At 57.4% G+C, this 24,338-nt stretch overlaps 1 protein-coding gene and 2 long non-coding RNA genes across 4 annotated transcripts; all 3 read right to left on the bottom strand.

The window, feature by feature from the left end:
• Positions 1-214: 214 nt before the first annotated feature.
• On the bottom strand, positions 215-2,405 carry LOC137461764 (uncharacterized). Its single transcript, XR_010993477.1, has 2 exons — positions 2,267-2,405; positions 215-522 (listed from the first exon to the last, which is right to left on the bottom strand). It is a non-coding gene; the product is annotated as an uncharacterized lncRNA (long non-coding RNA).
• Positions 2,406-10,610: 8,205 nt separating this feature from the next.
• LOC137461687 (uncharacterized) lies at positions 10,611-12,212 on the bottom strand. The gene is made up of 3 exons (XR_010993454.1): positions 11,978-12,212; positions 11,144-11,421; positions 10,611-11,061 (listed from the first exon to the last, which is right to left on the bottom strand). It is a non-coding gene; the product is annotated as an uncharacterized lncRNA (long non-coding RNA).
• A 7,963-nt stretch (positions 12,213-20,175) lies between these two features.
• On the bottom strand, positions 20,176-22,402 carry HES4 (hes family bHLH transcription factor 4). Of its 2 annotated transcripts, none has more exons than XM_068171372.1 (4): positions 22,159-22,402; positions 21,974-22,069; positions 21,801-21,888; positions 20,176-21,202 (listed from the first exon to the last, which is right to left on the bottom strand). In XM_068171372.1, exons 1-4 carry the CDS (start codon positions 22,357-22,359, stop codon positions 20,613-20,615), a joined length of 975 nt encoding a protein of 324 aa, XP_068027473.1. In that variant the 5' UTR covers positions 22,360-22,402; the 3' UTR covers positions 20,176-20,612. The 2 variants fall into 2 exon arrangements, with proteins under 2 accessions (XP_068027473.1, XP_068027474.1); XM_068171373.1 differs by having other exon boundaries at positions 22,249-22,399.
• Between the last annotated feature and the right edge of the window lie 1,936 nt (positions 22,403-24,338).

The raw sequence follows: 24,338 nt of genomic DNA, 5'->3' as shown, positions 1-24,338 counted from the left end.
TCCTGCGGCTGCCTCGTTATTCTTTAACTTTCCAAGGCCCTGTCCCCTCTGTTTCCCCGCAGAGCCCGGGGCAGGAGCCGGGATGTTTATCCCGAGGGAGCCGGGAATGTTTATCCGCTGTCAGTCGCCACCGGGCCACCGCCAGCCCCGGGGTCACCCCGGGGATTGACACCCGAGCCCCCCTGCCCTCCTTAGGGATGCACCGGGCTGTCAGTAACGAGGCCACGAGGTTTATTCAGCGCCGATCTCCCGATCTCAAAAGATAATCTGGGAATAATTGGGACTTAAGGAACTGGTGGGAATCTGATTTTTTGGCGGCGCTGCCATTCAGGAAACAGATGGACATCTTATTTCGCCCTAATTTGATGGGCTTGCTTGACAAAATGGCAGAGGTTGCACTTTGCTACAATAATCAGCTGCCACTCAGACTTTGTAAGGGGCTTGTGGAGGTTTCTTCTTAATTAGACCGTGGCTCCCTATCGGGGAGGAGGTGATTCCCAGCAGCTTCCCTGCCTCTGGAGCCTGGAAAAGAGAGGGAAAAACCGAGGGGGTTTTCAGGTTTGTGTCAGATTTGGGGGTTTTTAAAAGTCTCGTTTGGAAAATTGAGCTTGGGAGGGAGCTCATTGTGCTGGGGGGGGATAATGAATTCATGGATTTGCTCCCTCTGCCCCGGGGCAGCTTGCCCTGGGCTGGGGGGCACCTCGGGAAGCTTTGGAAAGCCTCGGGATTACTCCCGGGTTTGCAAACCCCACTTTTCACTTGCAAAAAACTTCCCAGTGCTGCCGTTTAACCCCTGACCTCCCGTGCTGCTTCCCTGGCGCTCCGGGTCCCGCTCCAAAGGGGATCCTCTGGGATCCCAGCTCCTCTCGGGTTGCTTTCCTCACTCTGCAGCTAAAAATCAACTGGGAGCTTTTTTAATTAGGCAGATATAATTGCCTCCACCCCAGGGAAGTGCCGGAGTCACCACCCCTGGAAAAGCTCAAGAATTGAGGATATTGGTGGCGCTGGGAGAAATGGTTCAGGGGGATGCTGGGGGTGTTCGCTCCAAGGTTGGATTTCACCACCTTGGAGTTTTTGCTAAACTTTTCCAGAAAGTTTGGGACTTTCTGCCAGACTTAAGGACTCCACGATTCTGTGTTCAAGCCCCTCGATCAGGTGCTGATGGATTAAAGAGCCAGCCCAACCCAGCTGCCACCAAACCCAGACACGTTTGATGCCCTTTTTGCTTTCCTCATTCCTGTCCCCTCGGAGACTCCATTTTTACCTTTTCCCAGCAATTTCTGTGGGGAAAGCTGAAGTTATTGAGCAATCCAGGGACTCCAGACTGGGAGAGGGTCCAGCCTCAACCTGCCCTGTTCTGCACACGAGGAATAAAGGGAATTCCAGCGGGATCTGTGGAATGGGAGGTGCAGGATGTGCAGACTTCCCCCAGGGGCTCATCTGCCACTCCCCCAACTGATCTGGCAGCTCTTGGCTGTGCTGTTGGACATCCATCAATCCCTGGATGTCCATCAATCCCTGGATGTCCATCAATCCCTGGATATCCATCAATCCCTGGCTGTCACTCGCTCTGCGTTTCTTGGTGTTTAGGAGCAGTGAAAAAGAACCCACTGAGCCCTCCATGGAATGGTTTGGATTGGAAAGGGACTTGAAGGTCATCCTGTGCCACACCTCATGGGTCCCACTGTCCCAGGTTGCTCCATCCAACCTTGGCTTGGACAATTCCAGGGATGGGCAATCCGCAACTTCTCTGTGCCTCCTGCTGCCCACTGGGGGCCCTTGGCAGCCCCTCTGTCCCTGGCTGTGGCATCACCCCGAGCCTCTCCACCACTTCTTCACCCTTAAAACATCACCTAAAAACCATCCAGAGGAGCAAACCCTCCTTCTCTACAGAGATCCTCGCTAAAAATCAGTTTCCCCTTGCTGCCCATCACCTCGGGGATGATTTTTCTTTGCAATCCTCCAGGGAAACCGTGTCAAACCAAACCTTCTCGCTCCTGCAGGCTGCAGAGGAGCCAAAGTTTACAGGGAGGTCATTCCAGCTGCTCCAGACACAGCCCCTGGCAGGAGCCAGGCCATGGAAGCGCTGTCAGGAGGCTCCTCTGGCATCACCCCGAGGCTCTCCACCACTTCTTCACCCTAAAACATCCCCTAGAACCCATCCAGAGGAGCAAACCCTCCTCCTCCATTGAGATTCTCACTAAAAATCAGTTTCCCCTTGCTGCCCATCACGTCGGGGATGTTTTTTCTCCGTCTCTTTGCGAACCTCCGGGGTGACCTTCACACTCCTGCAGGCTGCAGAGGAGCCAAAGTTTACAGGGAGGTCATTCCAGCTGCTCCAGACACAGCCCCTGGCCTGGAGGGGATCCCAGGAGAGTCCTCAGGGATTCCAGAGCCCTCCACCCCGGGTACCACCTCCGAGCATCCCCTCTTGATTTATTCTCCCCGGAGATGAGGTGCTTGCAAAGGATTTCAAGAAGCCCATCTAATGGAGTGCTGGAAATGATAAATCAGTGGGGCTTTGTAAAGGTTATTACTTTAAACAAAGAGGGGCTTGAATGGAGCCAATTAAACGGCACCTGAATTGATAAACAAACTGCTTATTGTCGGGGGCTATTCTGCAGCTCTGGGGGTCCCCCCTCGCTGGAGGCCTGGGGATAAATTTACATGTGATTGGAGTTTAATGGGCCGCAACAGGCCTCCCATCCCATCGCCATGGCAACCGGCCCTTTCTCCAGCTTTTAAACAGTCTGCACTGGCCTTTTATTGTCTGCTGCTGGCAGCCGGGCCGGGGTGGGCCTGCCTTGTAGCAATTTGTTTCTGTCCCCGGGCACGGCCCGGCCAGGCCATGAATATATCTGGGGGGACACGGCGACAAAGGGCCGGGCCGAGGGGGCTCCATGGAGACCCTGGCACTGGAATGGTGACATATGGTCCGTGCTGACCCCGAGCAGCCCCGCAATGAGCCGTGCCCAGCCCCTTTCTTGGTCCCCGGCCTGCTTAGGCCGGGCCTATTCATGGCTAGGCCAAGCCAGCGGGCCCAGGCCTCTGCCCCAGACGCCCGGGTTGTTTGGGGGCTTTTCTCGCGCTGAAATCTCTGCCCGTGAGCACTAAAGGGAGAATGGGAGAGGGGAGCAAGGGGATAAAGGCAGGAAGAAAAGGCTCTCCGTGTCCCAGAGATGTTTGCTTTCCACTTGACTGGAAGCTGAGCGGGCGCAGGGAGAGCTCCTGGTGTTCCAGTCCCAGCGCGGTTTGGGGCCAAAGGGACCTGAAATCCCAACCAGTGCCGTGGGCACGGACACCTGCCACCATCCCAGGGTGCTCCAGCCCGGCCTTGGACACTCCCAGGGATGGGGCAGCCAGGGCTTCTCTGGGAATTCCATCCTGGCCCCTCATCACCCTCACAGGGAGGGATTTATTCCCAATATCCCATCCAGCCCTTCCCTCTGGCAGTGGGGTCCATTCCCTGTGTCCTGTTCCCTCCATCCCAGTCCCTCTCCAGCTCTCCTGGAGGCCCTTTGGGCACTGGAAGGGGCTCTGAGCTCTCCTTCTCCAGGGGAACATTCCCAGCTTTTGAAGGGGGATCAGGCTGAGGATCCCCCTGGCCCTGGGTCCCACCTGGATCCTGCCTAGATCCCACCTGGATCCTGCCAGGATCCTGCCTCGATCCCACCTGGATCCCACCTGAACCCCACATAGATCCCACATGGATCCTGCCTCGATCCCACCTGGATCCCACCTGAACCCCACATAGATCCCACATGGATCCTGCCTAGATCCCACCTGGATCCCCCCTGGATCCTCCCTGGATTCCCCCCTGGATCCCACGTGGATCCCCCCTGGATCCCGCCTGGATCCCCCCTGCTACCACAGCCAGCACTGACCGCGCCCCACAAGGACAAGGCGCTGCAGGATATTCACCCCATCCCCAAATCCCATTTTTTTCCAGGTGCCTCAGGTGCCAGAGCAGCTGGGTTTGCCTTGCCGGCCCTCCCTGGCCACAGCAGGAGCCTCGTGACCCGAAAAACTGATTTCTCCTAAAGGCCCCACCTGCCCGCTCTGCTCAGCGACCCCACAAACCAACGGGATTTCCATGAGGACACCCAATCCCGGGCTGCTCTTCCCCTGTGGAAACCCAGGGCACCGGGAACATTTCTCTGTCTGCTCTGGGGTGTCCTGGCCCCCAGGGGAGCACTGACTCTGACCCTCATTCATGGAGAAAGCTTCCAAAGCCTCAAGGTAAACCAGAAACCACAAAAGTGTGAAAGAGATTGTAGAGTAGTGTAGTGTGTCACATGGGTGAGAAATTTAGGGTTTAAGATTTTTAGGATGTTATAGACGGGTTCAAGATGGAGGATATAGGGTGTTGAGTTCCCTTCTTCTTACTTCTTTTTCCTCTTTCTTCTTGGGTTTAGGTGGCATCTTGTAATTGGGTAGAAAAATCCACATTGCAGTTCTTTAGGGGTCAGTTATTGGGTTGGAAAGGAAAATAATTTAGGTGTCACTTCTCAATTGGGTAGCTCAGTTTTTGATTAGACTTAAAAGGCCTTGCGACACGAGATTGTTGGCCATTTTTGTGCTGCTTTTCCTGCACGCAGAGTCAGGTGCAGACGGCGTGCTGAAGTTTTGATAAGATAACAATAAACAGAAGCTGAAGACCGAAAAAGTCCAGTGCATCTCTCGTTCCTGACACAGAACTGCTCCAGGAGGGTCTCCCCTGCCAGGGGAGCCCCCAGGGAGTTGCCCAGCTCGGGGCCCGCAAATTCACGTTCCTCCAAGTCCGAGGGGGAGCCCTGGGCTTGGATCTCTGGTGGATGAATCTGGAAAGTCAGGCTCAGAAAAGTCACCACAAAGAAGGTGCCACACCAGTGCTGTGCAGGGAGAGCAAACTGGGCAAACTGGGCAAGAAATGCTTCTTTTAAAATCGGGAATTTCCCAAAGAAAACCTTCCTTAAGCTGGGAGAATGAAAAATCCCCTCAGTAATAAATACCAAACTTTGCAGTGCTCGCAAAAAAAAATGTGGATTTTGTGCCTGGAGAGGAGAATTTCTCCCAAAGGCGGCTGAGCCAGGATGCTGGGAGTGCTACCAAAGCTCAGCTCCTCCCTGCTCCCCTCCCACCCCTTGGAGCTGGTGTGAAGGGCCTGGGATCGCCTGCATTCCCCCTTTCATCTCGGGGTGTGACTTTGTGCCCAGCTGCACCACCGGGGCAGTTATCTCCTTATTTCCTGGCAGTTTGGTGGGCTGCAGGCACAAATTCCAGGCTTCCCTCCTGTCCCAAAGTGTTGTGGCACTTGGACAGGGAATTCCTGCAGCCAGGACTGGGAGAGCAAAAATTCCAGGGTCCCCTCTTGTCCCAAATCCAGGGTCCCCTCTCGTCCCAAAATCCAGGGTTCCCTCTTGTCTTGTGGCGCTCAGAGAGGGAATTCCTGCAGCCAGGACTGGGAAAACATAAAATCTAGGAGTCCTTCTTGCCTCAGGAGTGTCACAGCACTTGGAGAGGGAATTCCTGCAGCCAGGACTGGGAAGACCCAAAATTCCAGGGTTTTCTCTTCTCTTGTGGCACTCAGAGAGGGAATTCCTGCAGCCAGGAGTGTGACAGACCCATCCCAGAGGCTGCTCTCCAGGAGATCTCTCCCAACATCTCCTTGGGATACGGAAATTCCATCATTTTCTCTGCCCTGATTCCTGCAGGGGCCTGAGGTACAGGTAAATTTCTTTGCAGCAGGGTGACAACAGGGTCTTAAAAATTATGGCAACTAAACCAGTGAAATCCCCTTCGTGGGGGAAAAAAGGCTTTATTTTCATTAATATTTCCATTAATGCAACCCAGAGTTGTTCTCAGCTGGAGATTTAACGCCTGAGCTTGAAATCTCTTGGCTTCTCCCAGGACAAACCTGGCTCTTCTCCTTGGAATTCTGGAATTCTTTATTTGGGATATCGCACCCACTGAAATTCTTTATTTGGGATATTTGTCAGCCTGTTCTGATGTGGCTTGGGGATTTTTAAATCAGTCTTTGAAGGAGTCTGATGCTGCTCTTAACCTGGATCCATGGAGGGCGGGCAGGACAGCAAAATTCCCTCTCCTTCCCTTGCCATTTGCTTGGGAGGGATTTTCCTGCCAAGTTTATGGCCAGGCCTTGCATTTGAAAGGAAAATTGCTCTTCTTGAGCTGGTGCGAGCAGGAGAAGAAACAACACAAAGCAAAAGGGGAGGTGAAAACCTGGCCAGAGGCTTCCAGCTGCAAGGGGAGCCCGTGGCGTCCCGGATTTTCCCATCCCGGCCCGGAATTCCGGCGGGTTTGGTTTTTTAAACAGGATCTGGGCGATGCAGGACATCCCCAGCCCTGTGCAGGATGGTTTCATCAGCGGGGAAGAGAAAAGGAAGGTGCTGAGGTGAGGCTGGAGGGGAGGAAGTGACGCCAATCCCGCCTCACATCCCGACATTCCGCACGCCCCGAAGTTTGGGAAGGAGCCCTGGCCTCCTGTTAATTGTTAATTATCCCAACATCCCTCTTGCTCCTCAGGATCAGGGCAGGCTGGGACAGTGGAGGAAGGAAACCACGGCTCAGCTTTTCCTTGGGATGGCAGCTGAGAGGGGAATTTTCCGCTGGAAATCTGGGAATTTGCACCAGGAGGAAATCGCCACCATAAGGAACTCCTTCCCTAGCGAAGCCTCATCTACAAAGCCCCTGCAGAAGGCTGAGAATGTTTTTGATTGGGATGAAAGCAATAGAAATAACCCCAAAGAAAGGAGAAAATCCCGGTTTTATGGCATCCATTTGGTCCTTAATGGGTTCATTCCCGCGTTTCTCGCAGCCTTTAACATTTGGGCTGGTCATAAAGGGCCTTTTCCTCCTCTGCTGCCCTCCTTCCCTCCCCAGATGGCTGCTCCAGCCTCCCACGCCACCTGACCCTTTGGAAAATTGTTTCCCAAAGCTCCTGCCTGCTGCTCTCTCCATACCCAAACGCTTTCTGCTCCAAATTGTCGGATGAAGCTTTTTTTCGGACTTAGAGATGGGGTAATGAGAGGTGGTTTTAAAACTTTTATTCCGTTTTCAGCCTCGTGTGAAGGGTGAGACAATACAGATGTCAAAATTCACGCCGTTACAATCAGGAGCCAAATATTTTTTATTCTACAAATTGATTTCCCACACAAATACTTTTTATTCACCCTGCAGGATAATTCCTCCAGCGAGTTCTGTCTCCCATAAAAACGTTTCCAGGCTCCGAGAGCATTCTGTGTGTGTGCCACAGGAAAAAACAACTCCAGCCCTGTAAACACAGACATTTCCTGCCCTGCTCCCAGCAAGCAGCGCTGCTGACCCAAATTTACCCCTTTCCAAGAGAAATCCTCCTTGGTTTCACACATTTTCAGCCCGGTGGAAATGCCAGCCTGCTCTCTGCGGGGCTGGGCTGTTCCAGGGGACAATCCCAGCCTGTCCTGCTGGGCAGTTCCAGTGGTTTTGGAGAGGCAGAATCAATCCTTTCCCACACCTGGGCTGCATCCCTGGGGCTCCTGCAGCCTCTGGAATGTCACAGTGGATGTTTTGGTGTCACAGGGGGAAAAAAAGTGAGAAGGAATCGCTGCTTGAAACGGGGGAAATCTGATTTTTTTTAAAAAAATATCTGCAGAGTGGCTGCAAATTATTTTTTGGGAGTTCTGGGCTTTTCTCTCCCTGGAACGCATTAAACCTTCAAAGGGGGAGGGAAGGGCTCCTGCTAAATAACCCCGGGGTCGGGCAGTGTGTGAGGGAATTGTCACCTCTGTCACCTCTGTCCTCACCACTGCAGGGTCCCTGTGTGGCACCCGCACACCTGGCCAGGTGTGTGCCCAGAGCTGGGTCAGGGGGTTTCGGGGACAGCTCTGTGCTCTGGGGTCACTGCGGCACAGCTGGAGGAGCAGGGACAGTGCCAGCCCTGGGGACTGCTGTCCCAGCCACACAAGGAGCTCTTTCAGCCCAAAGCTGCTTGCAGGGATTTCCCAGGATGCAGAGCCCGTCCAGACTCCCCGAGGGCTGGGACACACGTGGCAGTGCCGCAATGTTGCCACTGCCGGTGGCTTTGAGGATTTGGGGTCAGCCCTGAGCTCTGGGATGGGGCATTTGTGCAGGACAAATGCAGCAAATCCCTGCCCTGCGAAACCCAGCTGTGCTCCAGGAGCTCAGCCTGTGTTTGTAAGGAATACATCCGCTTAAAATGTAATTTAAAATGTAATTTTCAATGTCATTTTCAATGTCATTTCCCCCCTTTTCTAGCAAAGAGATGGAGCCAGAGCTGAGTTCTGGGCTTTCTCCAAACCCCATCCTTCCTCCTCTTCTTTCCCTTCCCACTCCTGGGAGTGGGATAAGGCACAAACCTGGGAAATGTGGGGTCGGAGCTGCCCGGTGAGCAGGGATGCAGCCCCCGACCCCAAAGAGCAGCCCCGGGGCTGACAGGGAGCGGGGTGGGAGCGGAGCAGCCGGCCCGGGGCTCAGGGACTGGCTGCAGACGGGAGGCACACGCCCGGCGGGGTGGCAGCAGGAGTTTAATGATGGTTTTATTCCGGTAATCAGCGAGCAAATAACGCGGCCACACCTGAGAGGGACCGGCTGGGCCAGCCCGGCAGGTCCGGGCTGAGTCAGGAGGGGCACAGAGCGGCGGCTGGCCATGGGAACCTCGGGCAGGGCAGGGCAGGGCAGGGAGTATGCCCGGAGCCTGGGTGACTCAGGAGCGGGACAGCACTGGGGTAACACTGGGACAGCACTGGGATAGCACTGGGATAGCACTGGGATAGCACTGGGACAGCACTGGGGTAGCACTGGGATAGCACTGGGACAGCACTGGGACAGCACTGGGATAGCACTGGGATAGCACTGGGACAGCACTGGGATAGCACTGGGACAGCATTGGGGCAGCGCTGGGACAGCACTGGGACAGCACTGGGATAGCACTGGGATAGCACTGGGACAGCACTGGGACATCACTGGGACAGCACTGGGACAGCACCGGGACAGCACTGGGACAGCACTGGGATAGCACTGGGACAGCATTGGGGCAGCGCTGGGACAGCATTGGGGCAGCACTGGGATAGCACTGGGACAGCACTGGGACAGCACCGGGACAGCACTGGGACAGCACTGGGATAGCACTGGGACAGCATTGGGGCAGCACTGGGATAGCACCGGGACAGCACTGGGATAGCACTGGGACAGCACTGGGATAGCACTGGGATAGCACTGGGACAGCATTGGGGCAGCGCTGGGACAGCACTGGGATAGCACTGGGATAGCACTGGGACAGCACTGGGATAGCACTGGGATAGCACTGGGACAGCACTGGGATAGCACTGGGATAGCACTGGGACAGCACTGGGATAGCACTGGGATAGCAATGGGATAGCAATGGGATAGCACTGGGATAGCAATGGGATAGCACTGGGACATCACTGGGACAGCACTGGGATAGCAATGGGATAGCAATGGGATAGCACTGGGATAGCACTGGGACAGCAGTGGGATAGCACTGGGACAGCACTGGGATAGCAATGGGATAGCAATGGGACAGCATTGGGGCAGCACTGGGATAGCACTGGGACATCACTGGGACATCACTGGGACAGCGCTGGGACAGCCCTGGGATAGCAATGGGACAGCACTGGGACACCTTTATTTGGTGCTTGTTTGTGAGCAGAACTCTCTAGAAGCTCTGGCTCGCGGGTATTTTGAGGTGTTCTCTGCTCCCCCCTGAACCATGGGGCCCTCTCCAGCACCCTAGCCTGGCCTGGGCAGCCTCCGGAGGGCTGGCCAGGGAGAAGAGGGGATGGAGGAGCTGCCACTCCCCTCCCCTGCACGGCTTTGGCACCAGTGGATCCCCAGCAAGCACTGGCTGTGCCCTTTTTGATAAAAAGAGAAGGATTTCTTCACAGCAGCCAGAAAAACCCCGTCCCTTAAGTCCTGTCAGCCTCAGAACGAGCCCTGGAGCTGCTCTGACACCGAGCAGGGAGGAAAACAAACAAGCAAGGAAATCAAACCCTGGAAGGAGGAGAAAAAAAAGCAACGTGTCTGGAAGACAACTCAAGGGCAGGCAGTGATGGGCAGGAGCAGTCCTGCCACTTCCAGTCATGTCAGGGCACAGGAAAACCATGCAGACACGGATTCAGCATCCTGGGAAGGCTCAGGTTCGGGGGATTCTGACAGCTGGGGGTGGAATCCACAGGGAGAGGGGCCATGAACCACATCAGCCCCTCAGGGTTTGTGTTCCCGGCCTCAGGGAGAGGGGGGAGGCTCTGTGCCAGGAGCCAAAGGGCTTTGCTCACCGATTTTGGGGAGTCCTGCCTCAAAATCCAGCCCTGTCACCACCCTCTGTCCATGCTCGGTGGCCTCTGATCCAGGTGGGGTTCCCACATGAGGACGAAGACGCCTGGAAAAGATTCCTGAGCCCTCTGAGCTTAGGGAAATCCTTTCCCTGCAACTTAAGGGTCTTTTTTATTTTATTTTTTTTTTATTTATTTTTTTTTTTTTTAGGAGGGCCAGAAAGAATGAAATCCATTGTGGCTCACACCTGGGCTGGTGAAAGTGAGCTGGAAAAAGCAGGAGCAGGTCCCCAATCCCCTTCCCACAGCTCCCAGATCCCACAGCTAATGGGACTGGAGCCGGGCTGCTGGGATCTGTCCCACAACGCCGGGACAAGGCTGGAAAAAGCCCCAAAAATCCTGGAGTCAAGCCTTTAACCGTGGTCACTGTGAAGCCAGGTCCCCAAGTGCTGCATTCACACTTTTTTTGGACATTTCCAGGGATTCCAGCACTTCCCTGAACCACAGGAAAGTCCTGGGAACAGAGAGGAGCAGAGAGAGGGGGAGATTCCGAATGGGGACTTGGAGCATGCAGCCAGTAATTCCTGATTTTTCCTCCCCACATCTGACTCGGGGGGAGAATCCTCTGCTATCCCATGCCAGCAACTGAGCAGGAAGAGCAGGGGTTTATTGCCTGCCGAGTGCTTTTCCAAACAGGACTGGAGCTCTCACACACTTCCAGCATTCCCTTATCCCTCAGAGGCAGGAGGATTTTTATCTTCATCCAGCACTGCTGGGAAAAAAAAAAAATTCCATAAAACCAGCTGCCTTAAAAAATAAACCTCTTTTCCCAGCTTATGCTAATAATTTACTCTTATTCCAGGTTTTATTGGGACTCCTTTCAAGGGCTGCCCGGAGCCCCCTCGGTAAATAGCGCATGACTCCGGCCAGGAGGATTTCCTCCCCGCTGGGACTTTTAATGTCGAAAGCAGAGGTGTCAAACAAGCGGCTCAAAGCCCCGTGGTGGCCCCGGAGAGTTCCACATCTGGCCTGGATCTCGGTGCTTAACACATTTTAACTCTTGCCCCGAGCAGCTCCGGATTTCCCTCGGCAGCTCGCGCCGGAGCCGGGTTAGGTTTGATTTAAGAGGCTGCAAGGAAAAGCCAAAAAAAAAAAAAAATTAAAAAAAAATAATAGAAAAAGGAGCTGTTGAAAGGTTCAAAGGGCTGCCCCGGGCTTTGGGAGCGGGGTGCGGGCTCGGAGCTCCCCCGGGGCAATGAGCAGCATTCCCGGGATGTGCTTGGGAAAGAGGCAGGGAGCGTGGGACCGGCCCTGCTCGGCTTATCGGGGCATCGCCACACGAGCCGCTCGTGCCTCCGAACCAGGAACGCCACTGGGCTGGCACTGGGAGCACTGGGAGAGCACTGGGAGAGCACTGGGAGCACTGGGAGAGCAGCTGTGGGAAAGGGGTGGGACTGTGTCTCCTTTATTTCTGGGGAGGTGGGTGTGTCCTAAAATGGATTTGGGGAACCTTGGAGGCTCTTCCTGACTTTTTCATTCCCTTTTTGGGGGGCACTAAAGCCTTTTCTGCTCCCTGTCTCTCTCTCAGTCTCTGCCTGGTCTGGTGGCCGGGACTGTCCCCTCCTCTGGTCACATTTTGGGGTACACCAGAGTCCAAATCCCTGCAGGATTTGGGTTGGAAGTACCTTAAAGCTCGTCCCATTCCACCTTTCCCTATCTCAAGTTGCTCCAGCCTGGCCTTGGACACTGCAGGAGGGGGTGCAGGGGCTCAGCACCACCCGGGATCTGCCTCATCCCTTGGGAAATGTTCCCTGGTTTCCTGACAGGGGAATGTGTGGCTGTGGAGAGCACTCAGCCATCCCAAATCCCTGCAGGAGGAGGTCTGGGGGCTCAGCATCACCCGGGATCTACCTCATCCCTTGGGAAATGTTCCCTGGTTTCCTGACACGGAATAAATGGATTTAGTAGCCACAGAGGGGCTGGGGGAGCCTCCCCCTGAGGACGCAGCTGCCTTTTCCCCCTCTTCCCTCCGAGTCCTCTCTCCCAGAGCCCCAGAGCCATCCCAGACCCCCTTTCCCCGCCGATTCCCAAATCCCCTGCGGCCCGGGCGCCTCTCTGGGTGGCTCCTGGCTGTCGCTGGCGCAGGGCACGGAGGGCACGTGGCTGCCCAGCGCCAGCTCAGCCGCCTTTCCCCAGCTCCCTCAGCTCCCTGCTGCCATCCCTGCCCTCCTCCCGTGCCCGCAGCGGCTCGGGAGGCGAAACCTATGTTGTAATAATGCCACTGAACAATCGGGCACCGGCAGCCTTCCAGCCCCTGGCAGGCTCCCACTTTCCCAGGCTGCTGCCCCGGCGGGATGCGCGGCCGCTCCCAGCCCGGCGGCTCCGGCAGGAGAGCGGCACCGCGGCCGAGGGAAGCCGGGGTGAAGGAGAAGATGAATAATTCCCCTGAAGGCACGGCCCAGAGCGTGCCTCGGCCTGCCGGTGATTCAGCAGCTGACTTCCCCTCCCCTGCCCCTCCTGGGACACCGACCTGGCTGCCGTCACTCGCCCGAAATAGCTGAGAGGGTTCAGGGAGGAGGGGCAAGGCGGCGGGGAGGACGGGGATGGGGAAAGCAAAGCGGGAGTGAGCCCTGAAAGCGCCCTGGGTGCTGGGAGAAAGGCGCTGGCCCGGCCGGGGTTAGGGAGAAACGGGCAGCAGGGATAGTGCCAGGAAAAGCTGCAGGAATCGCTGGAGTTGGCTGCTTCCCTCCGGGCATTCCAGCCTCTCAGCCTCTCCTCCTGGAGAGGAGAACAGGAACAATCCTCAAAAAAAAAAAAAAAAAAAAAAAAAAAAAATCCTCAAATTGGAAAAAAAAAAAAAAAAAAAAAAAGGAAAAATCCTCAAATATAAAAAGAAAAGAAAAATCCTCAAAAAAAAAAAAAAAAAAGGGAAAATCCTCAAAAAAAAAAAAAAATCCTCAAGTTGCAGCAGAGGAGTTTTAGGTTGGATATCAGGGAAAAACTTCCCAGGAAGGATGGGCAAGCATTTGATCAGATTGCCCAGGGCAGTGGTGGAATCCCCACCCCCGAGAGTGCTCCAAAAACACGTGGATGTGACATCTGGGGACAATTTTTAGCGCTCTGCTTGGTGTGGCAGTGCTGGGCTGATGGTGGCACGTGGTGAATTTCTTTTCCAGCTTTAGGGATTCCGTGATTCCGTGGGGAATCACACACCCTGCTCTAACCCAGAATTCCAGGTGGAGTTTCTGAGCTGCGCTCCAGCCCTGGGGCCAAAAGGAGCAGGAGCAGCCGCTGCTCCAGGGAATCTGTGCTCCCCAAATTGCCCCCCCTGGCCGTGGAGCTGCCCCGGCAGAGCTGGGGACAGAGGGGACCAAGGAGCAGGACCCAGCAGAGGGAACAGAGGTGGCTGCTCAGATTTTGGGAGCAGCCAGACCTGGGGCTGAGCAGTGAAACTGGGAGACAGCTCCTTGCAGACATCTCTGATGCGACAGCAGAACCTCCAGGATTTGGGATTTCCGCCCAACAGCTCCCACAAACCAGCCCCGAACATTCCCAGCAGGAATTAGCAGCGCAAGGTGCTCTGCCCAAAAACCTCTCCTGGCTTTTCCCGGGGTTTTAAACCATTCCAAAGGCCGTGTCCAGCTGGAGAGCAGCCCTGCTCCCATTCCAGAGCCCGCAATCCCTGCAGCTGTCAGTCAGAGCTGTTGTTAGGCAGAGCTGTCACGGCAGGCGCTGCTCCGACGCCGGGCATGACTGACAGCCCGGGTTGTTATCTCTGAATGTGTCATCCCAGCCCGGCCTGACAGGTCAGCACTGGGAGACTTCCAGCATCCATTCATTATCAGCTTCATCCCAGCCCTTCCTGCACATCCCTGCCCGCCTGGGAGATGGGATCTGACAGGGCAGAGGGGGTGGAGGGGGGTGGGCTCGGGCCCGAGGAATCCTGGAGGGGCAGCAAATGGAAACTGGGAATTTCCACCCCCTGTCCGAAGTCCTCGGAGGGAGTTTGAGGCGGGATGCAGAGAATGGGAGGAAAATCGATGATCCTGCTCGGGATATTCCAGGATTTCGTGGGTCCGAGGGCAGAGCTTCACCAGGGATTTCGGCAGGGGTGGGAAAGAAGAAAAGCAATGGGAAATAAGGAAGAAAAACAACGGGAAAGGAAGAGGAAGAGCAATGGGAATGTTGTGGTTTGACACAGAAAGAAAGAGGAAAACCACTACAAATGGTAGAGAGGGAAGAAAAGCAATGGGGGAAAAGGAAGAAAAGCAGTGGGAAAGAAAGAGGAAAATAATGGTAAAGGAAGAAAAGCAATGGACGAGAAGGAAGAAGAGCAATTGAAAAGAAGGGAAAAAAGCAATGGAAAAGAAGGAAAAAAGTAATGGAAAAGAAGGAAAAAAAGCAATGGGAAAGGAAGAAAACCAGTGGAAAAGAAGGAAGAACAGCAATGGGAAAGAAGGAAGAAAAACAATGGAGGAAAAGGAAGAACAGCAATGGGAAAAAAGGAAAAAAAAACAATGGTAAAGAAGGAAAAAAGCAATGGGAAACAAGAAAAGCAGTGGGAAAGAAGGAAGAAAAGCAGTGGGGAAAAAGGAAGAAAAGCAATGGGAAGGAGGGAAGAACAGCAATGGGAAAGAAGGAAGAAAAGCAGTGGGAAAGAAGGAAAAAAGCAATGGGGGAAAAGGAAGAACAGCAATGGGAAGGAGGGAAGGAGAGGCTCCCATGGAATGTTTCTGTGCCTCTCGTTCCTGCACTGACCTTGTCCTTCCAGAGTCTCCTCTGCCAGGGGCGTGGGCAGCTTCCCCCTCCTGCCAGGGCCCTTCAAGCCTTGTAAACACCCTGCCTCTGAAGGGCTGTCCCCAGGTCACCTTGGCGGTGCCACCAGCGCAGCCAGGCTCTCCTCAGGGACATTTTACCCTTTCCCTTCCTGTGGAGCTGCTCCAAGGCAGCCGAATTCCCCCTCCTCCCGGCCAGGTCGCTGCCCTTTGGTGCCCACTAAAAATACCCGGCAGTGGATGTGTCTGAGCGTGTTTGGAGGTTAAATAAAGCACCTTGTGGCCTCTCCCAGCGCTGGGTGCAGCTCTGCCTCGTGCTTCCCAAAAAAACACGGAGCTTTCCATGCTCAGCACCGACGGAGAAATAATTCCCAGCTGGATTTAGAGTGGGGAAAGCTGCTCAAAAAGCAATGTATGCTAAAATAGCCATGCTGATTTCTCTGGGTGTCTTGGGTGCCACCAGGATTTGTTCCCCCTTCTCCCTTCTTTGCCCCCTGTGGGAACACCAGGAGCAGCAAGGGGAGATGGAACAGGAACAGAAAGGGTGAAAAATGCCAATATTCTGATTAAATCAGCGTTCCTCTGGCTTTATTCCATTGCTCCGTGGAAAATCCTGGGATCACACCGTGAATCCCACTGGGCCAGGGCTTTGCTTTAGGATTCCCAAAGAGAAAATGGGGTTTTGGTATCATTTTTTGGCCTCCTGCTATGAGATGGGACAGGTATTAAACGGAGTTACACCAACCCAAGGTCACAATCTGAGCCTCTCTCTCCCAGCTGATCCTGTTTTGTCTTCCCAGAGAAAACCTGGGAAGTGCCCTGGGTGAGCAGCCTGGATTTATCTTGATTTATCTGGGGGTCTCTGGACATGGAAACAGCTTTAATGAGCAACCTGCAAACCAGGGGCTGCTTCCAGAACCGGAGCTCGATTCAGCTCCTGCTGCTGCTGCTGGATTTTGGGGTCTGGGGAAGGTTTTGCCTTCACCCCCTCCCACCCCCGCAGCTCAGCATTCCCTCCCCTGCCCCCGGTGCTCCCGGAGGATCGGGGAAATCCCAGCAGAGCCCCTGAGCTCGGGATTTGCTGCTGGTTTAGCACCCAAATGCTGCCAAAACCACTTGGGCAGCTCTGAGCTGCCTTCGCTGAGCCTCCGTGGGTTCTGGGGCTCTTTTCCATCTGCTCCGCTCTATTTTTGGGCCTCGGCCTTGGAATCTTCCCCTCCTCTGGAAAGCAGGCTGTTTACAAATATTTGCCTGGGAGAAGCTCTGCTGCTCCCCCATTCTGCTTTTCCACAGAAAAAGCAGATGGAAAAGAGCCCCAGAATCACAGGATCCACAGCCCCAGCGTCAACCTGCCAGCTTTGATTTTATACTTTATTTCCTTTCCTACCGGCTCTGGCAGTGGAAAGCTCACCTGAGCCGGGTCGCTGGCGTTGGATTTGATTTCCTGATGGTGGATGTGCTGCTCCCGTGGAATGGGAGAGGGAGATAGAGCAGGAATTTGGCGCCAAGAGCCCGGCTTTGAAAGGGCCGCATTCCAGCCCTGCCAGGCTAAGAGGGGCTAAATGGGAAGATCTGATTAAGCGTCTCAGTGCGGTGACCCTGACCTCAAAGAACGCGCCGAGGCTCGGGAGGAACTTCATTTCAATTAATCAGCTTAACAGCCCGAGTAAAGCTGCCCGCGTCCATTGAGCCGGGCTCCCGCTCCTCCTCCTCCTCCTCCTCCCAGGCCGGCTGGGGGATTGCCCGAGTCACCGCCCTGGGGCTCGGGGATGCCTTCATCCCCTCATTAGGAGCCTTTGGAGTATCAGGGACTCGGCCCCAGAGCCCCCGATCCCTCTGTGACCCTTTCCCACCCCCCAGGGGAAATGTGGGAAATGTGGGAAATGAGGGAAATGTGTGAAATATGGGAAATGTGGGAAGGGAGGGATGGCTTTGCCCCCTTTTCCAGCCCCTCCTGTGCTGCCCGCTCCCTCCCGGGCAGGGGAGGGATGGAGATGTGGCTGCTGGAGGCAGAGGGTGAGGAAATGCCGTGGGAGGCAGGAGGATAATCCCAGAAAGTGTCACAGGATCATGGAACGGCTCGTGTTGAAAGGAGCCTTGAAGCTCTCCCAACCCCCTGCTCGGTGGGAAACTGGGAAGCAGAATCCAAAGGCACCAGGAGAGGAGATGGGAAGGGGAAAAGGCTCATCCAGAATCTCCAGGTTCTAGAATCTCCACGTGTTTTTCCTTTTCCCTGGTGACCTGGGCAGGCCTGGGAGCTGGGAAGGGCAAAAGGCTCATCCAGAACCTCCAGTGCTTTTCCAGGTGTTTTTCCTTTTCCCTGGTGACCTGGGCAGGCCCGGGAGCTGGGAAGGGCAAAAGGCTCATCCAGAACCTCCAGTGCTTTTCCAGGTGTTTTTCCTTTTCCCTTGGTGACCTGGGCAGGCCCGGGAGCTGGGAAGAGCTTTGGTTCCTGCCCGGAGCTTGGGAAGCCTTTCCTTGCTCTGGACAGGATTTCTCGGGATGCCCCTGGGGTCACGGCGCTGCGGAGCCACAGCTGAGCCCCTGCCGAACATTCCAGCGAGTTTTGTGCCTGGAACTCCATCCCCGGCTCCGTTTAGCTGGAAATGGCTCGTTAACACCTCTCCCCACATCCTTTCCCATGGAACGAGGCGCAGCTGCTCCAGCTCGGGTCGGGTGAGGAGGAATCTCTGATTTTCCACCCCCCTGGAACGCCTCCCAGCTCTCCTTCCCCCACCACACCCCGATCATTCCATGATTCCCGGGAATTCCCGGCTGCCCGAGCCATTATCGCATCCCTTTGGACTTTCACCTCTGGGGAGCCGCGCACTTTGCTCCGTCCCTGCACTTTTAAAGGGATAAGGGCAAATTTAGAACCCTCTGGAAAAGCCCTTGGGAGCCTTTGGAGGGGCTCGGCCGCGCTGCTGTTGGAGGGGAATATCCTGGAAGGGATGAGCTGATAAAGAGATGGAAGAAGCTCGCGACAGCGCGGTCACAGAAGTTCAAAATGCAGCACTAGAAGTTTCTCCATCCAAAATTCAAGAAATCTCACCGTGGAAATATTCAGGGTGGAAGACAACAGAATAGTTAGGCCACAAAAAGCACAGCTCAGAGCCAGTGGCAGTAACCTGGCATGGAACAGAGCTGGGCATCTCCCGAAGCCACCTGGAGCTCACGGCCGCGGCACTCCTGGGAAGGGCTTGGAATTTCTGGAGCAGCACAACCCAGCTGCTGCCCCCCACGCGGAGCAGAGCAGGTGGCAGAGGTGGCTCTGGGGGCTCTCTGAGGTGACGTTCCAGGCTGTCACTCCGGGGGCAGCGCCGCTTCCCCCGCGCCGGGAGCCGCGTCCCCGGGGAGCGCCGCGCTCCGGGTCGTGTTCGCACTGCTGCCATCGCCGCAAACCCCCTCGGCAGGAGCGGGCTGCGCTCAGCGCTCCCAGCCTCGCTGCGTGCCGCGGCAATAAAGGGAATTTGCGGGATCTCGGGGGGAGCGGGCGCTCAGAGCCGGGCCGGGGACGCGGGGCTGCCCCAGGGAGGGATTTGGTTGCAGGCAGGCGACAGCCAGGCTTTCATCTGCTCTTCCGAGCCTCCTTCAGACAGGAGAGGAGGGGTAGGGCTGTGGGGGATGGAGGAGAATTGCTGTAACATGATTTTATGTCTGCGATTGCATAACGAAACCTCCTGGGAACCTCCTGATTCAGATGGATCCCTCGTTCTGCCCGGGTGATGGAGGGCTCTCAGACTGATCGATTGCCCACGCTGTGGTGCGCAGGAATTGCTGGACTGGATCGGTACCAGGCTCCGAGCAGCCTGCGCTCCTTTATCGAACCGCGCCTGAGCCATCAGGAAGCTGTAAAAAGCCGTGAGGAGCCGATAATCTGCTTTTTATACCCCCAGCACACACAGCCACAGGCCCTGTTCTCACAGAAGCTGCAGCCCGGTTGTTAATGGGAGCAGACCTTGAAGGATGGAATTGCATTTCTGTTCTTAAAAAAAAAAAAAAGATTAAAAAAAAAAAAAAAAAGCCTGGGTTTGTATCGTTGGATGCTCTGCAAATATCAGCTCATCCCCCCCTGCCCACCCACCAGGACAACCCCCAGGCTCCCGGGAAAGGGGGATCAGGGAAATCAGGATCCCACAGACCCCCAGCCGAGGTGGGAGATGCCTCTGGCACTCCCACCTCATCTCCTGGCGTTCCTCGTGCGGATTGCAGGACAGCCCCACCTCACAAATTTGGAGCAGAGAGCACAAAGCGTCGCCTCGCACCCCGAGCATTCCCTCCCAATGGTCTTTTCTCCGCACCGCGGCCCTTATTAATTGGTGACAATTGGAAGTGGTTCATTCTCCGTGTGCGAGAGGCTGCAATTGCTTCCACTTGGCCACGATTCAAGTGCCGGGGGTGAGTCAGAATGGGTGGCAAAACTGTCTTTTCCTCAGTCCCCCCGCTCAGCGGCAAAGAAAAAGCCACAACCCCGAGTTATTCTCTTTTATGAGGTGGGCATTGTGAGGCCAGGCAATTGAATTTACAACAGCATTGAGTATCAGAGTCTATCTGGCCCTGTCAATGAGAGCGCCGGGGAAAAAAAAGACACACATTAACCCTCAGCTCCGAGTTCCCAGGCGCTTCAATAGGGCTCCCAACTTCCCAAAGAGCCCGCTGCATACTCGATGAGACCCTTTATACCTCCTAATTACCCTCCTGACAATAGGGACAGACTCTCTCGCCGCTTTTGTGCGCCCGGAGTAACTTCTGTGCAGCCCACCCCCACCCCGAGAGGTGGCGAGGGGGGAAAAGCTGCGGAGCAGCCGGATCTGGGATTTTGGGAGCAGGTAGCAGGCGCCAGGTGTTGTTTGCTCAGCTTCCAGCAGCGGGTTTTTTAGGAATCCTTCTTTTGACTGCAAAACTCAGGGGATATTTAATCCCCACCCTCAGCCCCATCACTTTCCCCCCCAATTTCTTACCCAAATCCCTTCCAATTATCCTTAAATTAAGCCATAAAGTCCGGTCCTACTTTTTTTTTTTTTTTTTTTTTTTTTTTTTTTTTTGCACACAGAGGATGAGCTCGTCCTTGCCCACTCTCAAACAAAATCAAAGGGTGGGGAAAAAAATCTATTTCAAAGAGTTCCTTTATTGAAACACCTGCATTTTTTTTCTCTTTTCATTTTTGGAAGTCTTCGACACAGGCACGCACACACCCACAGACCAACGGGATACAAACAACTTTGGCATGATAACTTTTTGAATATTTGTTACAAAACTATTTCTCATTTATTTTTTTTCTTGTTCATTTCTTTAAAAAAAGTATCTCAAATAAAGGCATTTTAAAGGAGTAAAAATACAAGTCGAGATCCCAACCTCTGAAAATAATAAATAGCACGTTCATAGCGAGGTCCTTTTCTTCCTTTCTGCTTAAATCTGCTTAAAAAACCCCAAAACATAACAGGAGCTCCATACAACGGAGCCAACGAGAGTTTGTTGGGTTTGGTGTTTTTTTTGTTTGTTTGTTTTGTTTTGCTTTTGGAGAGGGGGAATGACTCGGAGGAAGTCACCAGGGTCTCCAGACGGATTCACTGCGCTCTCCAACGGGACTCCCGGCCTGCGACGCCGGGCCGATGCTGCCCCCAAATGATGTCAAGCCTTGCACCGGCGACGCCGAGGGGGTGGCGGCCGCGTTCCCCGAGCCGCCGCCCGCCGACACCGGCACGTTGGCGTTGGCATAGAGAGGAATAACCGGTCCGGAGCTGGGAGGGAAGGCCGGGTTGGGGATGAGGAAGGCGAACTGGCCGTCGGTGGCCGGCACGAGCTGGAAGCCGCCGTAGACCTTGGGGGACAGCGCCTCGGCGGGGTTCAGCTTGCAGGGCACGGGCACGGCTCCAGCTGCGGCCGGGGGCAGCTGGACGTGCAGCGGCTGCTGCGCCAGATGTGCGGGCTGGGCGGGCGGCGGCGGCGGGGGAGGAGGGGGGTAGTTCATGGCCACGATCTGGCCCAGGCACGCCGAGAGGTGGCTCAGGAGCCGCGTGCGCACGTCGGCGTTGACCCCTTCGCAGGTGGACAGGAACCGGGTCACCTCGTTCATGCACTCGTTGAAGCCGGCCCGGTACTTGCCGAGGACGGTGGGGTCGGCGCTGAGCGCGGCTGGGGTCGGGGGGAGGAGGGGGCGGCAGGTGAGTGGCAGGTCCGGAGTACCGGCCCCGGTACCCTGTCCCCAGCACCCGGTCCCTGTCGCTAACCCCGGGGGTGCAGCCCGGTTCCCGGTCCCCAGCCCCCGGTCTGGAGCCAGGTTCCCTGTAAGGAGCCCCGTCCCGGTCTCCTGTCTCCGGCTCTCGTTCTCAGTCACCAGTCACTGGTGCAGAGCCCGGTTCCCGGTGCCCTGCCATCGGTCCGGAGCCCGATCCCCATCCCCGATCCCTTGTCCTCAACTCCCGGTGCAGATCCCGATCCCTTGTCCTCAGCTCCCGGTGCAGATCCCGATCCCGATCTCCGGTCCAGATCCCGATCCCTTGTCCTCAACTCCCGGTGCAGATCCCGATCCCGATCTCCGGTCCAGATCCCGATCCCTTGTCCTCAACTCCCGGTGCAGATCCCGATCCCTTGTCCTCAGCTCCCGGTGCAGATCCCGATCCCTTGTCCTCAACTCCCGGTGCAGGTCCCGATCCCGATCCGCGGTCGGGATCCCGATACCCATACCCCGTACCCTGTCCCCATGCCCGGTGCCCCCGGGGCTGGCACTCACCGGTCATCTGCGCCCGCTGCAGGTTCCGCAGGTGCTTGACGGTCATCTCCAGGATGTCCGCCTTCTCCAGCTTGGAGTGCCGCGAGCTCTGCGGGACAAGAGCGGCTCGGTCAGGGCTGCCCGCGGCAGGACATCCCCCGGTGCGTCCCCGGTGTCCCCCCGGCCCCACTTACGTCCTTCTTGAGCGCGTCCAGGATGAGCGTCTTGAGCTGCCCCAGGCTCTCATTGATCCGCGCCCGGCGCCGCTTCTCCATGATGGGCTTGGACGACTGCGGGGAGAGCGGAGCCGGTCAGCGCCCCCCGCACAGCCCCGGGACCCCAACACCGCACCCGACCGTCAACCCCGACCATCACCGACCTCAGCACGGCCGCGGGCTTGCCGCCATCCAGCTCCGCCGCCACCGTTGCTGCGCCCCGACCGGCACCCTCCTCCTCCTCCTCCATTTACCTTCCGGTGCTCGCTGGCGCTCCGCGGCTTGTCCGGCGTGTGGCTGGCGCTGGCGGGCGCGCCGGCGATGGGCGAGGCGGTCGGTTTCTCCATGCCCGTGTCGGCGGGCATGGCTGACGTCCTCCGGTGCAGGAACGGGGAAAGATCACGGGGAGCGGCTAAAACCGGGTTTGTAGGAGGAGGAGGGTGGTGGCGGCGGCGGCGGTGGAAAGAAAACCGGAGGGGGCGAGCGAGCGCGTGCGGCGGCGGGCGCGGGGCGCGTGCGGCGGGCGCGGGGCGTGCGGCGGCGGCGGCGCCCCCCGCCCCTCGCCCGCGCCCTTTTATAGCCCGGCGGCGGCGGCGGCGGCGGCGGCGGCAGCGCCCATTCGTGTGAACCCGCCGCCGCCGCCGTTCCCACACTCGCGCGCAGCCAATCAGCGCCCGGCCCGCGCCCGGCGCCCGCGCGTCCCGCGCTCCCATTGGCCCGCGCCTCACAACCCCCCCCTCCCCTCGCCGCTCCCCCCCCCCCCCGCTCCCCGCGCGGGGCGGGAAGCCCCGCCCCGCCCCGTCACGCGCGCGCGGGGAACGCCCCCGCCCCTCAGCGCGGCCACGTGGGGTGAGGAAGGGCGGGGGCGGGGGGGGGGGGGAGCGTGAGGGCAGAGCGCGGGCGGGAGGGCGGGGGCGGCGCTGGCCCCGGCACCGCCGCGCTGGCCCCGGCCGCGGCCCCGCTCGCCCGCCCGCCCGCCTGCCCGCCCTGTGACACCCGGCCCGGCGGCGGCGGCGGCGGCGGCGGCGGCGGCGGCTGGCGCGGCACGCGAGGCGGCGGCCGGCGGGCGGCCAGTGGGCGGGGCCGTGCGGGCGCTCTGGCCTCCCATTGGCTGGCGGGGGCGCCGCTGTCAATCACGGCCGCGGCCCGCGCGCTTCCCCCCCCCCCCCCCCCCCCGCCCGGTTCCCCCCGTTCCCAAGCCGCTCCCCCCTCCCCCCACCCCGTTCCCATTCCCATTCTTCCCCCCCCCCCCCACACCACAACCAAGGTTTTCCGTTGGAGCACGTGCCGGAGCGCTCCCGGCTCCCGGATCCATGGGAAAACCCCGCCCCGCCGCCGCCCGCCAGCGGCAGCCGCCCCGCCGCACCGCCCGCGGGGCTGCCGCCTTCCTGCGCTGCCTCCCTGCCCGCTCGCTTCCCCCCGCTCCCTCCGGCCCCCCGGCAGGCGAATCCCGGCGGTGGCGGAGCGGGAGGAAGCTGGATGCGCACGGGGGGGTGAACCCCCAGCGCCTTCTCCCCCCCCCGGTGGCGCTCCGGTGCCCCGCGACCCCCCCCCGCCTTATCCGGTGGGGAAGGGTCAGGACCCCCCTGCACTCTTGAGGGACCCCCATTCTCTCCCCCCCACCCTAATTTACCCCCTCTTCTCCTCCATCCCCCCGGAGCAAGCCCCGGTGCGGGGTTCGGGGGGCAAAGCCCCCAGCGACTCCTCCCACCCCCGGTGATGCTCCGGTGCCCCGGGACCCCCCGGTTTAACCGGGCTGGAGGGGGCAGAGCCCCCCGGAGTCGTTAGGGAGCCCCCCTTGTGTCACCACCTCCGGGTGTGGCACCCCTGCCCCAGCCCCTGGATGCCCAAGGGGACCTCGGAATTTGTCCCCCCCACTCCTCTGTGAAATTGGGGCTGGGCAGGGAGTGGCGCCCCTAAAATCCCTTCCGTGCCCCTACAAGGGGGCGCTTGGCCTCTTGCCCCCATTCTGGGGCTTTTTGTCACTGAGGTTGGCTCAAACAGAGCTCTGTGCCCTCAGCGCAGCGTGCCAAGGGAGGTGCCAACCCCCCCACCCCGTTTTTCTGTGCCACCCTCACAGACAGACCCTGGGGCTCCCTTTGGGACGGGAACAGCGTGTCCCAAAATCTGCGGGGCTGTGAGAAACCTGAAAACCTGCGGGGCTTTGATAACCCCCAAAACTTGCGGGGCTTTGATAACCCCCAAAACTTGCGGGGCTTTGATAACCCCCAAAATCTGCGGGGCTTTGAGAAACCCCAAAACCTGGGGGGCTTTGGGAAACCCCAAAACCTCTGGGGCTTTGGGAAACCCCAAATCTGTGGGGCTTTGGGAAGCTCCAAAACCC

Source organism: Anomalospiza imberbis, chromosome 23, assembly GCF_031753505.1.
Source record: "Anomalospiza imberbis isolate Cuckoo-Finch-1a 21T00152 chromosome 23, ASM3175350v1, whole genome shotgun sequence".
Lineage (NCBI taxonomy): Eukaryota > Metazoa > Chordata > Aves > Passeriformes > Viduidae > Anomalospiza > Anomalospiza imberbis.
Note: the sequence above shows the minus strand (reverse complement) of the source record. Positions and strands in the feature narration are given on the sequence as shown.

Coding starts and splice junctions, on each gene's coding strand:
- HES4 (XM_068171372.1), bottom strand. CDS start 22,359: ATGCCCGCCGACACGGGCATGGAGAAACCGACCGCCTCGCCCATCGCC. Junction 22,070..22,158: donor AAGCCCGCGGCCGTGCTGAG/GTCGGTGATGGT, acceptor CTCTCCCCGCAG/TCGTCCAAGCCCATCATGGA. Junction 21,889..21,973: donor TGGACGCGCTCAAGAAGGAC/GTAAGTGGGGCC, acceptor CTTGTCCCGCAG/AGCTCGCGGCACTCCAAGCT.